General features: G+C 44.1%; 1 protein-coding gene across 1 annotated transcript in view; it reads left to right on the top strand.

The window, feature by feature from the left end:
- The window catches only part of ARHGAP31 (Rho GTPase activating protein 31), a 113,283-nt gene that overhangs the window by 89,190 nt on the left and 10,985 nt on the right, over positions 1–13,108 (top strand). Inside the window, exons 7-10 of the mRNA XM_020783832.3 lie at positions 3,110–3,311; positions 7,132–7,259; positions 8,323–8,382; positions 10,083–10,703. Coding sequence (XP_020639491.3) covers positions 3,110–3,311; positions 7,132–7,259; positions 8,323–8,382; positions 10,083–10,703 — 1,011 coding nt within the window. The remainder of the gene's footprint in view (positions 1–3,109; positions 3,312–7,131; positions 7,260–8,322; positions 8,383–10,082; positions 10,704–13,108) is intronic.

The raw sequence follows: 13,108 nt of genomic DNA, 5'->3' as shown, positions 1-13,108 counted from the left end.
CATTTGGGTGAATAATATTAGCACAAATTGCACAAAATGAGAGTAACTGCTACCATTTTGTACAGACCACAGAAGAAAAATGAGAAGCACTGGATATATTGTTTGTGGTTTTTGTTGTGATGATGATGATGATGATGATGATGATGATGATGATGATGATGCTCTATTCCAATAGTGAAAAACAATTAAAATACAACCATAACATAACATAATTGCAATGATAAAAACATACAGTGAGCAATTATCATTCAATAAGACAACAATCAAAATGACTATAATAACAATATAATGATTGAAATACAGTAATTCTATCCCAATAATTGCCTGTTTCCATGATAAGCCCCTATGGTTCCAGGCTGAACAAGTAAGTTTTTAGGTCTCATTTGAATTTGTCCAACTCTGGTTCCATGCAAAGGTATTGCGGAAGGGAATTGCATAATTTGGGGGCGAGATGAGAAAATGTTCTAAGTCTGGAGTTAGCCACTTTGGTCCAAGGGACTAGAATCCACAGATCGAGTCCTCCTACAAGGAGTATGCCACCCCACCAGTTCTGCTAAATAGCTAGGCAAGAAAAATGTAATGCTTTAAATGTCAGAACAAGAAACCTATATGTTCTTGATCTGATGGGCAGCCAGCATAATGCCCTGCGGTGCTGGGAAATGTGAGAGTAGTGTGGCAGATTTAGAACTACTCGTACCGTGCTATTCTGCACCAAGGTGAGAGGACGAAGTGCAGAAGATGAGAGACCAGCTAACAAGCTATTGTTGTTGTTGTTTAGTCATTTAGTCGTGTCCGACTCTTCGTGACCCCATGGACCAGAGCATGCCAGGCCATCCTGTCTTCCACTGCCTCCCGGAGCTGGGCCAAATTCATGTTGGTCGCTTCAATGACACCAACATGAATTTGGCCCACCTCCGGGAGGCAGTGGAAGACAGGAGGGCCTGGCGTGCTCTGGTCCATGGGGTCACGAAGAGTCGGACACGACTAAACAACAACAATAGCTTGTTAGCTGGTCTCTCATCTTCTGCACTTCGTCGGAAGATGCAGAACAAGCTATTACAATAGTCCAAACGTGAAACCACCAGGGCACGAACAAGAAATTTTGTAATCTCAAGAGTCAGGAGGCGATGAATTCGGTTAATATTAGCCAAATGGAAATTATATGTCTTGGCTGTCACATTCACAAATGAATGAAGCGACAGCTGATCATCCACTAAAACACCAAGATCCATAAAGTCTGAAACAGGGGTCACTGAGCAACTCTGGAGAGAAATAGAGGAAGCAGCCAAAGGGCGAGTAGGACGATCTGGGTAAAAGACAAGAACTTCAGTCTTGTCCATATTCAATTTCAGATGGTGAGAGGACATCCACAACAAAATATTTCACCAACAACCTCTCAGAGAAGTCCAGACCTTATTAACTAGTCCCATGCTTATTGTGTTTAGTTCAGAGAGGACAAGACTAATTTTACACAGAGAAATGTGCAATGTAGTTTTACAGAGAAATGTGTGCAAATTTCAGAAAAATTCACCCATGCCTCCAAAAGCACTAATTTCATTATTGTGCTATACATGAGAAATCTTACACAGCTTAAAAAATCCTCCGCAAGGTGTCATGTTAACACAGCCAAAGTTTTATAAGAACAACAGCAACAACAAAAAATAGCAAGTCTTCTTTACATTTTTGCTCAAGGGTTTGACAGATGCCAGAAGCATTGTCTTCAAGATCAACCTGACAGTGGCTCTGTCCGATCGTCCCCGTGCTTTACCATTGTAGTATGTAAGCAGTGTTGCTTTGTGCATTATATCTGCTTTAGGCTGATTCAGGAGCAGTTGCTATAACAGAAATCAGTGTTACTCTCAAATGCTGCAAAGGAAAAGTTGTAGGGAATTTAGGGGGAAAATTGCTTCACCATCACTGTTATTTGTCAATGGCTACTATTGTTTCTGAGAAGCAAATACTGAAGAGCCAGCACTGAAACTAGAAGAGTCCTGTTTAACCATGATAACTTTTTTCCCCCTGCATTTTAGAGCTGGCACTGGGACATTTCCTGCTAACAATAGTAGCCATTGATAAATAAAAGGGACTGCAGTTTTCAGAACCCATTCCTTGAAATAGATGGCAGGGGAGGAGAATGTTGATTCATCTCAAATCGGAGCTGAGCCTTCCCCAGAGTTCAGTACAGCAGGAATTCTCAGGCCTCCGCATTAGAAGATGCATGCCGTAGCAGCTTGGAGTCTGGCTGTGAACCAGGAACTTTCTGGGGGTGGTGGTGGTGGGGAGGCAGGCACAGAGGATCAAATGGCTGGGGAAGAAAAGAATTCAACCAACAAGCACATTTCCAAACTCTGGTTTCAGTGAAAGTGTTTAGTCATAAAAGGAATGCTTAAGAAACCTATGGAGAGTTTTTTTTTTCCTTTCTCACTACCCCATTCCCACACCTTACCCCTGCAAACAAGGCCCGATGCTTTAATTTCCCTTGAAAAATGTGGAAGTGGAGGTGGCATTTGTACTTTTGGGACTCCACCTTTCAGAATTCTCCAGAAATTTCTTAGGCAGACTTCTGGCCCACAAACACATACCAGTAGATACTCTGATTTCACTCACCTGGACAAGGCAAAAGTCTTCTAGGCCTCCTCCTAAGCTTCATTTCTTGCTGCAATACTTCCTAAAATGAAGCTGCCACAATGTTTCCTGCAGGTGGTAGTCTCCTTACCCCTTATGCTCTATAAAGGGTGCCTCCTGGAGAACCACCACTCTCAGGAAGTATTGCTGTAGCAACCTCCCAGGATGTTTTGAAGCAGGAAGTGAAGACTTGTCTTAGAATTAGGCCTCAGCTTTGTCCAGGTGAGTGAAATGAAGGTGTATGCAGGTCCGTGTTTGTGGGTCAGAACGTCTAGAATTTTGCCTGGTGAATTGTTGACGAAATCTGGGAGTAGGTGTCAAAAAGGAGTGGGGGAGAGAATGGCACAGCCCTCTTGAAAAGTTTACTTTTATAGACTGCATCTCCTAGAATTCTCTCTCCAGAATATTGGCTGGGGATTCTGGGAGTTGTGATCCAAATGTTAATATTTTCAAGCTCTGATATGGATTCCTTTCTCCTTTCCAGAGAACAAACCCATAATGAAGAGCCTGACACTGCCACCATCTGTCTCTCTGCCAATGAAGCTGGTGAGCCTGGAAGAAGCTCAGGCACGTAGCCTCTCAGCTTGCCACCCTGCCCGCAAGGAACGGCGGGAAAATAGTTTGCCAGAAATTGTCCCAGCCACTGGTTCCTTCTATCATACCGTCCTTGACCTCCCTGACAGCAAGTAAGTTCCCTCACCTCTCAATATATAATAAGAATAAAACACAACCCTGAGGTGGGCATAGGGTCAGCTAGTCCATTATTTCTCTAGGACTCTTCTTGTGTTGCTTCAGTGCAGGGGCAGTGTGGCTCATTGCAATGCTGTCCTAGCCAACAACATCTGTGAGAAGAATACCACCGCTGCCCATTCTCTGCACCTTCTGAAGTAATTTTGGTACCTGAGACAGAGCAGCAAATGGCATCCGATTCTATCAAATCTACCCTGATGGAGAAAATCTCACAAGCACCTCTTTTGCTTTATGGCAGCAAGGAAGTGATCATAATGGATTAAATTAATAACAGTTTGCTGCCCTTTTTTGATACCCCAGATCTGCTGCCTGAGGTGACTGCCTCAGATTGCTTAGAACCCCCCCCCCCCGCATGCTTCTTCTGTTGGTAAAAGTCTGACATGGTGTCTTAAAGAAGAGAGGCCAAAGTGCCTCTTACAAGGAAGAAGGCAGCACCAATACTCCCTCCCAAGAAAGTCAATCACTTTCTCATCCCCTACCTACACCATCATAAAATACATGAAGAACCTGGAAAAGCTAATTTCCTATTTATCATGCTGCCATTTCATCATACCCAGAAGGATTAGGACCACACTCAACAGAAGGACCACTGTTAACGACCATTAACGACCATGACAATGAATGGAGAAAGACTGCAGAAGTAGGATTATCTCTCATCCCCAGTCCTTTGTCCTTCTAAGGAACCTATTCAACTTGGAGGCTATATTAGGGATCTCCTACCAACTCTCCTCAGACTGAAGAAGCTACTTGGATGAGTAGCAAAACGTTTCAACCTAATATGAAAGAAGTCCAGTTGCCATGACTCAACTTCCAGATAACCTCACCTGGATGACTGAGAATCTTCACAGATATATGGCTAATTTCTCAAGTAGCCTCTAGCCCCAAGGACTGTATTCATGATGGATTTAAGGTTCTGGAAGTTACAAACCAAAAACGCAACTTTCTACAGCTCTCAACACATGTACTCTTCAACACTGGTGACAGAAATTCCACAAATGTTCAACATTTTCAGTGTCTGAATAATTTCTTCCATGTCTGTGAGCATGAGGGTGATATTATGGGTAGAGCGGTGGACGGAATCTGAAGACCTGGGTTCAAATCCCTGCTTAAGTATAGCTTCTCACTGTCAGGGTGAAACTGGTAAACTATTCCTTAAATATCTCACTTACCTTGAAATACCTATTTGGGTTGTTATAAATTGGTTTTGGCTTGGTGGCAAACAACACACCAAGTATGTGAGAGGTGGGCATCGTGAAACCTCTAGCCAAATATTGCTTCTTGTGTCTGGAAGCAATACATCAAGGATTTTCTCTATCCCAGTTGCTCCAAATAGGTGGAAGCAACCTGGATTGAATTTTGGACCTTTCACATACAAGGCATATGTACTACTACTGAACTTTGGCCCCTCCGCCATGTCAGGTCTTTTACTTTTCAGGCAAACAGGTGGAGGTAAGTCTTGTTCCAGCTTTTGCTCTTGTGCTTCGTTTAAGATGTTTTTGGGTCAATGTGAGCTGAATGCTAAACCTTCACTATGATGTTTTTGAGAATCTGTTGTAAGAGAGCCACCTGCTGGTGAACTGCCCCCAACTGCACCTTCGAGGGCCATCTCTCTGACTTCATGCCTCACAGTCATTCTTGACGTATACTGAAGAATGGTTGAGAGGCCTGATTTTCATTCTGGGTGCACAAGACAGAGCCTGCAACAAGAGGACAGAAGTGATAATGGCAGCTTTATGTCATCCAGGCTCAAGGGCATTATCAATCCTGCTTTCTAGATATTTAAATTGCCGTCTGTCTGTGGTACTCAGTCAGATGCGAGTAACTTCATGAGTTATTAGCCTCTGCATTGCAACATCTTCATAAAACTGTAGAATTAAATCCACAAATCCAGAGAACTATTATTGTTGAACAGAGAACTGAGATGTCTGAGCCCAAATCTGAACTTGTAATGGCCAGAATCCAACTGATGTTAGCATGTTTGTGGAACCTGCCACAGGTAATTTCATGTTAATTGACAAGGTGCAGGAGTTTATGTGGTTTGCACAATTGGGTGTGTGATCAGGCATTTGTTTAAGGTACACAATTAGCCACTCTTAATCACAGCATGTTGTGATAACTGTGCAACAGTGCCAATGGGATTCTGACCAAATTAGTTGCTTACCCTCAGTGTTACAATTTTCTAAAAGTAACTCTTTCCAATTTCTCAGAAGTACCCCCCCAAAATTACTTTTTCGGCTCTCACCTTTTTAGCTGCAGCTAAAGGGAAAAACTGCTGGTCTGATGTAGAAAAACGCATTATCCTCCAGTCTATTAAATTGTATTGTCAGTCACAGCATGTGCGAGCCCTTGATCCATGTGGTCTTCCTCTACCAATTTGTGAGACTGCATCCCCATAACTGTAAAAATAATTGAACCACAAAAGGATTGAGGTTATCTAATGTTAATTGACACTCATAATGCACTATAGTTATGACTCTGAGACTGGGAAAAACAATACAAGTAGCCAATTATTTATGTTGTTTTATCTATGAACTTACTGGGCAGCTTTCAGCACTTCCTAAATTATGTATATATTAGAGAGGCATTATTGGAGGAGAAAAATAAGCCTTCTACCAAGTCAGATTGCTTATCTATCTAGCCACTGACATTATCTACCCAGCCTCTCTCCCAGATGTAGATACCTACAGCTGGACTGATGAGTCTTTCCAGCCTCCTTAAAATGCTACACAGAGGGTGGGGAAAACTTTGAACAGGATGGGGTGTAGTGCAGCAAATCATCTTTAGTAAGTGGCGCCAACTCAGTGTTTTAAAAAAGCTGAAATCTGAAACCAAGACAATGTGTGCGTGGCGACTGCAGTTAGACGGCTGAGAAAAATACATATTTGACCACACTGAAAAGATCTCATGTAACCCTTCTGTCCGTTGGGAGTTGCTCCCGCCCAGCCTCCACAAGTAGTACTGGAACAAAAAGGTCCAGCTTGGGTATGGATTGGGATTGGACTGGTGTATAGTTCCTGTAGGTTGTATGATTGCCAGAAAATAGCTCGTCCAAAATGTGAGCTTTATGCCTGTGTGATCACACCCTGTATTTGTTATTGTATGCCGAATCATGCGCTTATGTGTATGGACTATGATAGTATGACACTTCTGTAACAAAAAAGGCCAGATGATTCAATTTGAAATAATGGGGTCATTGGGAGTCCTGACCAGCACTGTCAGGTCTCAGAGTGCTGGCTGACATTTCTCCAGGTCTCCAGGAAGATTTATAAATCTCAAAGCAAGCAATCCTAGAGGAGAAAAAAAAATACTGTGGGCTTTTTTTTTCTTGTGTGGTGTCCCGGATCTGTGTCTCAACACAAAGGTGGTTGCTTGTATGTCGGGTGTTGGGTGTGCTTCCCTCCCAACTGTTGTCTGCCTTGCCCCTGTGACTTCTCAAGTGCCCTTCCTTTTGACAACAGAAGAATCCATGCCCTGATCTCAGATTCTGTCTTTGAAATTGCAAGGAATGAGATGTCATTGGCCCAGCAAACCTAGTTGTGGCCTCCTTTGCACCGCTTAAAGGCATTGGCACTATCCTTTTGGAAGATGTCTCTCTGTTTCTGCCTCTGCCACTTGCAAATGGTAGGACTTATATTATTAATCTATTATCTGAAATTAGGAGCAGATAAGAAAAAATGAGTTTGTATAAACTCCCCCATTCCTTTCAGTTAAGTGCTGCTTGCTATTATCAACTTCGTAACCGTTTTCTCTTTCCAGGAGAAAGTTATCCACAAAATCCAAGAAATGGAAGTCCATCTTCAACCTGGGCCGTTCTGGCTCAGAAGCAAAGACTAAACTAAGCCGCAATGGGAGTGTATTTGTACGAGGAGGGCAGAAGCTGTCTGGTAAGGGACATCTGAGAGCAGTTTTCATGGATGAGGTCTATTTTTTTGCCTTGTCACTTCTTCCTTGGGTAGTCCAGAAATGTCCCAGCATGTTGCAAAAGACCATTCATGTTCATGAAGTTACACGATTCAGAAAGCCCATTAAAAAAAAACAACTTTTGACTATGACCAACGCAAGGGGAGATCACATAGTTAACCTCTTGCATCATGTGGTGCATCACCAGGAGGACAATGAAAAGCAGTCAGAGCCAGAAGCATAACAAGCTGCCTGCTGTGAATACTTTCCATTATATTCCTGGGGAGAATATGGATCTCTTGGGTTAGCTAGATGCAAGCACGTACAGAGGTCAAACATGCTGCCAGAGCTCTGTGACTAAGAATATGTCTAGCAGTCCCTTTATCAAGGAAAGGTCCCCGGGCGTCCTGGGAATGGGCGCAGTTTCCATCTTGTCAGGATTTATGTTCCTGATTAGAGTGCTAATGAGAAAATCAGCATCACATAAAACTAGTGCTAGTTCGCCTACAATTCCCTTTGCGATAAAAAGAAAAGAGACACAGCGAAGAGTGTTTGAAACAGTTAATGCTGTTTGATACCCTCTGACTGTTACAGCTTCGTTATAAGGGCTCCTTTGTTCTAAGGGGTCTTTTCTAAGAGGTTCTTAAGGTTTTTCTTGTGTCCCCTTCAGAACTACAGCATAGAATTTGACTTAGCTCACCAAACTGAAAATGTCAATTTAACACTCGTTTATGTATTAATGGATCAGAAGACTCCAATAAAAATGATATCTCATGGGTGGAGGACTATGTGGACTGAATATCTGAGAGCCGTTTTGAATAAGGTGGGAAAATGTATCTGCACAAATGATTGAGACAGGTTTGCCCCTGCCTAGGCTGGGCATTCTTAGCTTCAAAGCACAGGTGAGACTGTGGAAAATAACAGTAATCCTGCTTCATTTGAATAGCTGTTTCTCATATGAACGCATGCCCTGTGTTTTGCAGTTACATTTTAATACTCAGACTGCAGAACGTTAAACTGAGTGCATTACAACCTTTCTCTCAACAGAAAAAGCAACCATCAGGCCAGCTAAAAGCATGGACTCACTGTGTTCGCTTCCAGTAGAAGGTGAGATTTTGGCCAGTGTGTGCCATTCGTATGATATGTTAGCAAGGACGGTGCGGGCATTTGCCTGCGTAAGTTTTTTAGTTATACATTTATGTCTTACTTGTTTTAGTACAGTTATTTCTTTGTCCCCAAAGTTTTGCATGCTCTTTTGTGTGTCTGAAAATATATTTTTGTTGATAGAATCAGACGGTTGGAAGGCCAGCCGATGGTATCCAGTGGTTATTTCTCATTGCCTTTCTCATTTCAGTGCACTTTTCCAGGCAAGCCCAGTAATGGCTTTGGTGATGATTTCAGCCTTGGAGAGCACATAGAGATGAAAGAGGGAGTGTAAAGAAGCACTTTGTCTCTTACATTTATGTATTTTCCAAAGCAGAGATTGGTCCCACCCTGTTTCAGGAGCTGAGGGGGGAAAGCTGGTGGGAAAAGCAAAGAAGCTCTAGGACTGCCATAAAATATCTCTGTGAGTTTTATTGAGGTTGTGAGCACCACACTGTGAGCCCCAGCAATAAATGCAGGTGATGATCTGCTGAAAATTTAGTATCAACGAACAAATATATTTATGTACACAGAGGTCTCCACTTATACGTGTATGTGTCTATACAGTCTGCCTATCTATCTATCTATCTATCTATCTATCTATCTATCTATCTATCTATCTATCTATCTATCTATCTATCTATCTATCTATCTATCTATCTATCTATCTATCTATCTATCTATCTATATCTCTCTCTCTCTCTCTCTCTCTCTCTCTCTCTCTCTCTCTCTCTCTCTCTCTCTCTCTCTCTATCTATCTGCCTGCCTGCCTGCCTGCCTGCCTGCCTGCCTGCCTGCACGCACGCACGCACGCACGCACGCACGCACGCACGCACACACACACACACGCACACACATATATACACAGTATATACACACACATGTATACTCTACATAGACATACATGTAATATAAATAATATTGCTTTTGACATTTTATTTTATTTCATGGCGTCTCAGAATAGGTACGACAGCTGGAATTTCAAATCATGTAGAACAGCTTAAAACATATTCTAGACACCTAAAATATATGTGCCAAACATAAAAAATGATGTAAAGCAAAGCAATTTACACTGGGAAACAACATTGTAATCCCAGGAATAAGAGTAATTGATTGGGTTCTTTATTCAAGAATTTATTACTAAAGAATTAAACTCAGAATGGAAACACATGTTATAGATAGCTCATGGTTAGTGCTGAAAGTGTTGGAGAGGTGTGACTAAGGCAGATTCTGCATTTGAAAAATCACAAGTCAGAGAATTATCCCATGGTTGTAGGTTTTTCAGGCTGTATGGCCGTGTTCTGAAGGTTGTTCTTCCTAATGTTTTGCCAGTTTCTGTGGCTGGCATCTTCAGAGGACAGGAGTCAAAACTCTGTCTGTGCTCTGGTGCAGTTTTATGGGATAGTTGAGTATTTATAGAGTATTAAAAACACTCTCTTCCGATGGCAGGTTACATGTAATGTCTGTTTTGGCCCAGATTTCCAAATACAGAGTCAGTATGAAGTTGGGAGAATCTTCAGAAAGGAAGGTTTGATTTCCGACTCTTAGCTCTTGAAAAAACACTGCAAGGACTCATATCCCCTTATCTCTGGACTTATTTGGAATTGTTGGGCACCACTGTACTGTTGGCAATATGCTTAAGCACTGCTGCTTCTTTTCTTTAGGAGATGATGACAAAAGCCACTTCAAGCGGACAGTCATGACCGGCGGCTTCTTTGTTCCAGTGATGAAACCAAGGATGGGGAATCCAAGCAGCTCCTCTGATCTCAGCAAGCACGAAACAGAGTGCTATCCAAAGGGTGCTGTGAAGGGGGCAGAGGGAGGGCCAGAGGAAAGGGGTGAGAATCATAATTCTCACCCAACTCAAATCAGGCCCCTTCCAGAACAACTGAAGGTGTTCCGGGCTGTTGAAGACCCCGAGAATGAGCAAACCTCCCCCAAGATGTGCCGTATGTTCTATACTTCCAATGATGGGATGGCCAAATCAGGATTCCATGGGGCCCTCTTCCCCTTGGAAGCTTCTCCTCGGCACCAGCGGAAAGCCTTGAACATATCGGAGCCTTTTGCTGTCTCGGTGCCCCTTCGAGTGTCTGCGGTCATCAGTATCAACAGCACCCCTTGCCGTGTGCCTGCTAAAGATAAGCCCGCGTTCTCCAGCCTACAAGAATCTTCTTTCCTGGGTCAGGAGGGTGCCGTTTCCCCTGACTCTGAAGGAGAGAGCCACGCTAGGCTGGAGCAGGCCACAGTCAAGGAGGAACAGAAGCCCGAGTCCAAATCATTAGGAGGTAAGCTGAGACGAGAACTGTGGAGACCTGTCCAGGACATGGCATAAAGTACTGGGCCCTGTACATTTTTTCTTTGCTCATGACTCCTCTACTCAAGGAGACAGAAACTCCTAAGGATACATTGGGGGTAACTGCTAAATGAGTTATTAATATACAACTGGAAGAAAATTGGGGTGTGGTGCAGGAGCAAAGTAAAAAGGGGGCAATTTGGGCTGATAATCATGTGGCTAAGAATGGCTGGAACAAGCTTTTACTCTATCCTCATTGTTGTACTGGTCATACTGGTCCCTCCTTCTGTGTCAGAAGCAGTGCAGTACAATTAATAAATATAAGTGGGTTTTTCCCCTTTTGCCCAATCATGGCAAAATTAAGAGTGCTTGGGGCAGCTAACATCAGTGGTGCCTCGCTTAACGGTGATAATCCGTTCCAGGAAAATCGCAGTTAAGCGAAAACATCATAAAGCGAAAATAAAAACCCCATTGAAATGCATTGAAATCCGTTCAATGCATTCCAATGGGGTAAAAACTCATTGTCCAGCAAAGATCCTCCATACGGCAGCCATTTTCGCTGCCTGTATAGCGAGGAATCCATCCCTAAACACAGTGGGGAGCCATTTTAATTACCCGGTGGCCATTTTTAAACCACTGATCAGCTGTTTAAAAATCATCGTTTTGTGAAGAATCAGTTCCCGAATCAGGGAACCGATCATCGCAAAGCGAAATTCCCCCATTTAGACCATCGCAAAAAGATTGCTGTAAAGCGGATTCGTCGCAATACGGTGCAATTGTAAAGCGAGGCACCACTGTACATGTTGAGGAGCAGAGAGTACACTGACAGAGGTGTGAAGTTGCCTTTTCTCACAAAGGATTCAGCTACCATCCTGCCCCTCCCAGATTAAAATGATAAAAGAGTCTCCCCGCCCCCCAGTCCCAGGACATCTGTGAATCTTGAAGGAAAAGCAGAAATGCCAAGACTATAAAGTAGAAAGAAAGACCTATCCACAACTTGAAATAGATGGAACTCCAAGAGTGTCTCTTGCCCTCCAGTTACACAAAGAACTGGGTTTTCGGAAGTCAGCTTATAAGCTGCAGACTGGAGTCGGCACAATTCTGGCTCTTCCTGAAGCTGTCTTTTACTTATTTTAAAGCCCATTGAGGTGTATTTTACACGTTCCTGCCCTGTACTCAAGACTTAAGGTTGGCCAATGTGATGGGTGAGCAAGAAAGAAGGAAGACAAGTTAGGAGCTAGATTGTACCTGCAAAGTGAGAAATCCTTTGTAGCCTGCATGTGGCTCCTTGCCACATGGTCCCCATGCTGTGATGGGGGTGCTGGACACAGCTCCCCTACCTTTGCTATGCATGGGAAAGGCCACAAGTTCACTCACCAGGATTTTCTGATAGGGATATGAAAAAAAAAACTAGTCTGACTCCTAGAAAGCCACTGCCAGGTAAGACAGACAGTGTTGGGCTAAATGTACTCACAGTGTGGCCTGTCATAAAGTACAGTGGTGCCCCGCATAGCGACGTTAATCCGTTCCGGATTAATCGTCGCTATGTGGAAACATCGCTAAACGGAACGGAAAACCCCATAGAAACGCATTAAACTGAGTTTAATACGTTCCAATGGGGCCCTAAACTCACCGTTCTGCGATGTTCCTCCATAGCGCCGCCATTTTCGCTGCCCTCGGTAAGCGAGGGCAGCAGAAATGGTTGCGGCGGCCATTTTGGAACCGCCGATCAGCTGTGTGAAAATGGGCCCTTTGGGAGACCAAAGCCCCCATTTTTACACAGCCGGAGTGCTCGCGGCGAAAATGCCGCAAACACACACACACACACACACAAACACACACACACACACACACACACACACACACAAACCACAAACATAACCCCCCACCCTCCAAAACCCACACAGAAAATTTTAAAAAAAGGACTTACCGTCCGAAGCCTCCCGGCGCTCTGCTGGCTCCGTGCGGCGGGGGGCGAGCGACCAGGGCCCCGGCCTGCTCTATCCCCGGCCCTCCGCTGGTTCTGTGTGACCGGGGGCGAGCGGCCAGGGCCTCGGCCTGCTCTAGCCACCCGGCCCTCCGCTGCCTTTGGAGCTTTCAAAGGGCTTCCTCCAATGTCGGGGAAAGCCCTTTGAAACCTCTGAAGGCACCGATCGTGGCGGCGAGGACCCCCAGGGAGGTCTCCCATGGTGGCATGCAAGCCCTGGGAGACCTCCCTGGGGGTCCCCACCGCCACAATGGGTGGCTTCGGAGCTATCTGAAGCCAAAAAGGCAGTGAGAAAATGCGGGAAGTTCGAACTTTCCGCGTTTTCTCCCTACCTTTTTGGCTTCAGAAGCAAGCCGGGGAATCCTTGCAAACAACGCTGGGTCCCCCTCGCGCTGGGATGAGCTCATCCC

The sequence above is a fragment of the Pogona vitticeps genome, chromosome 3 (assembly GCF_051106095.1).
Source record: "Pogona vitticeps strain Pit_001003342236 chromosome 3, PviZW2.1, whole genome shotgun sequence".
Lineage (NCBI taxonomy): Eukaryota > Metazoa > Chordata > Lepidosauria > Squamata > Agamidae > Pogona > Pogona vitticeps.
Note: the sequence above shows the minus strand (reverse complement) of the source record. Positions and strands in the feature narration are given on the sequence as shown.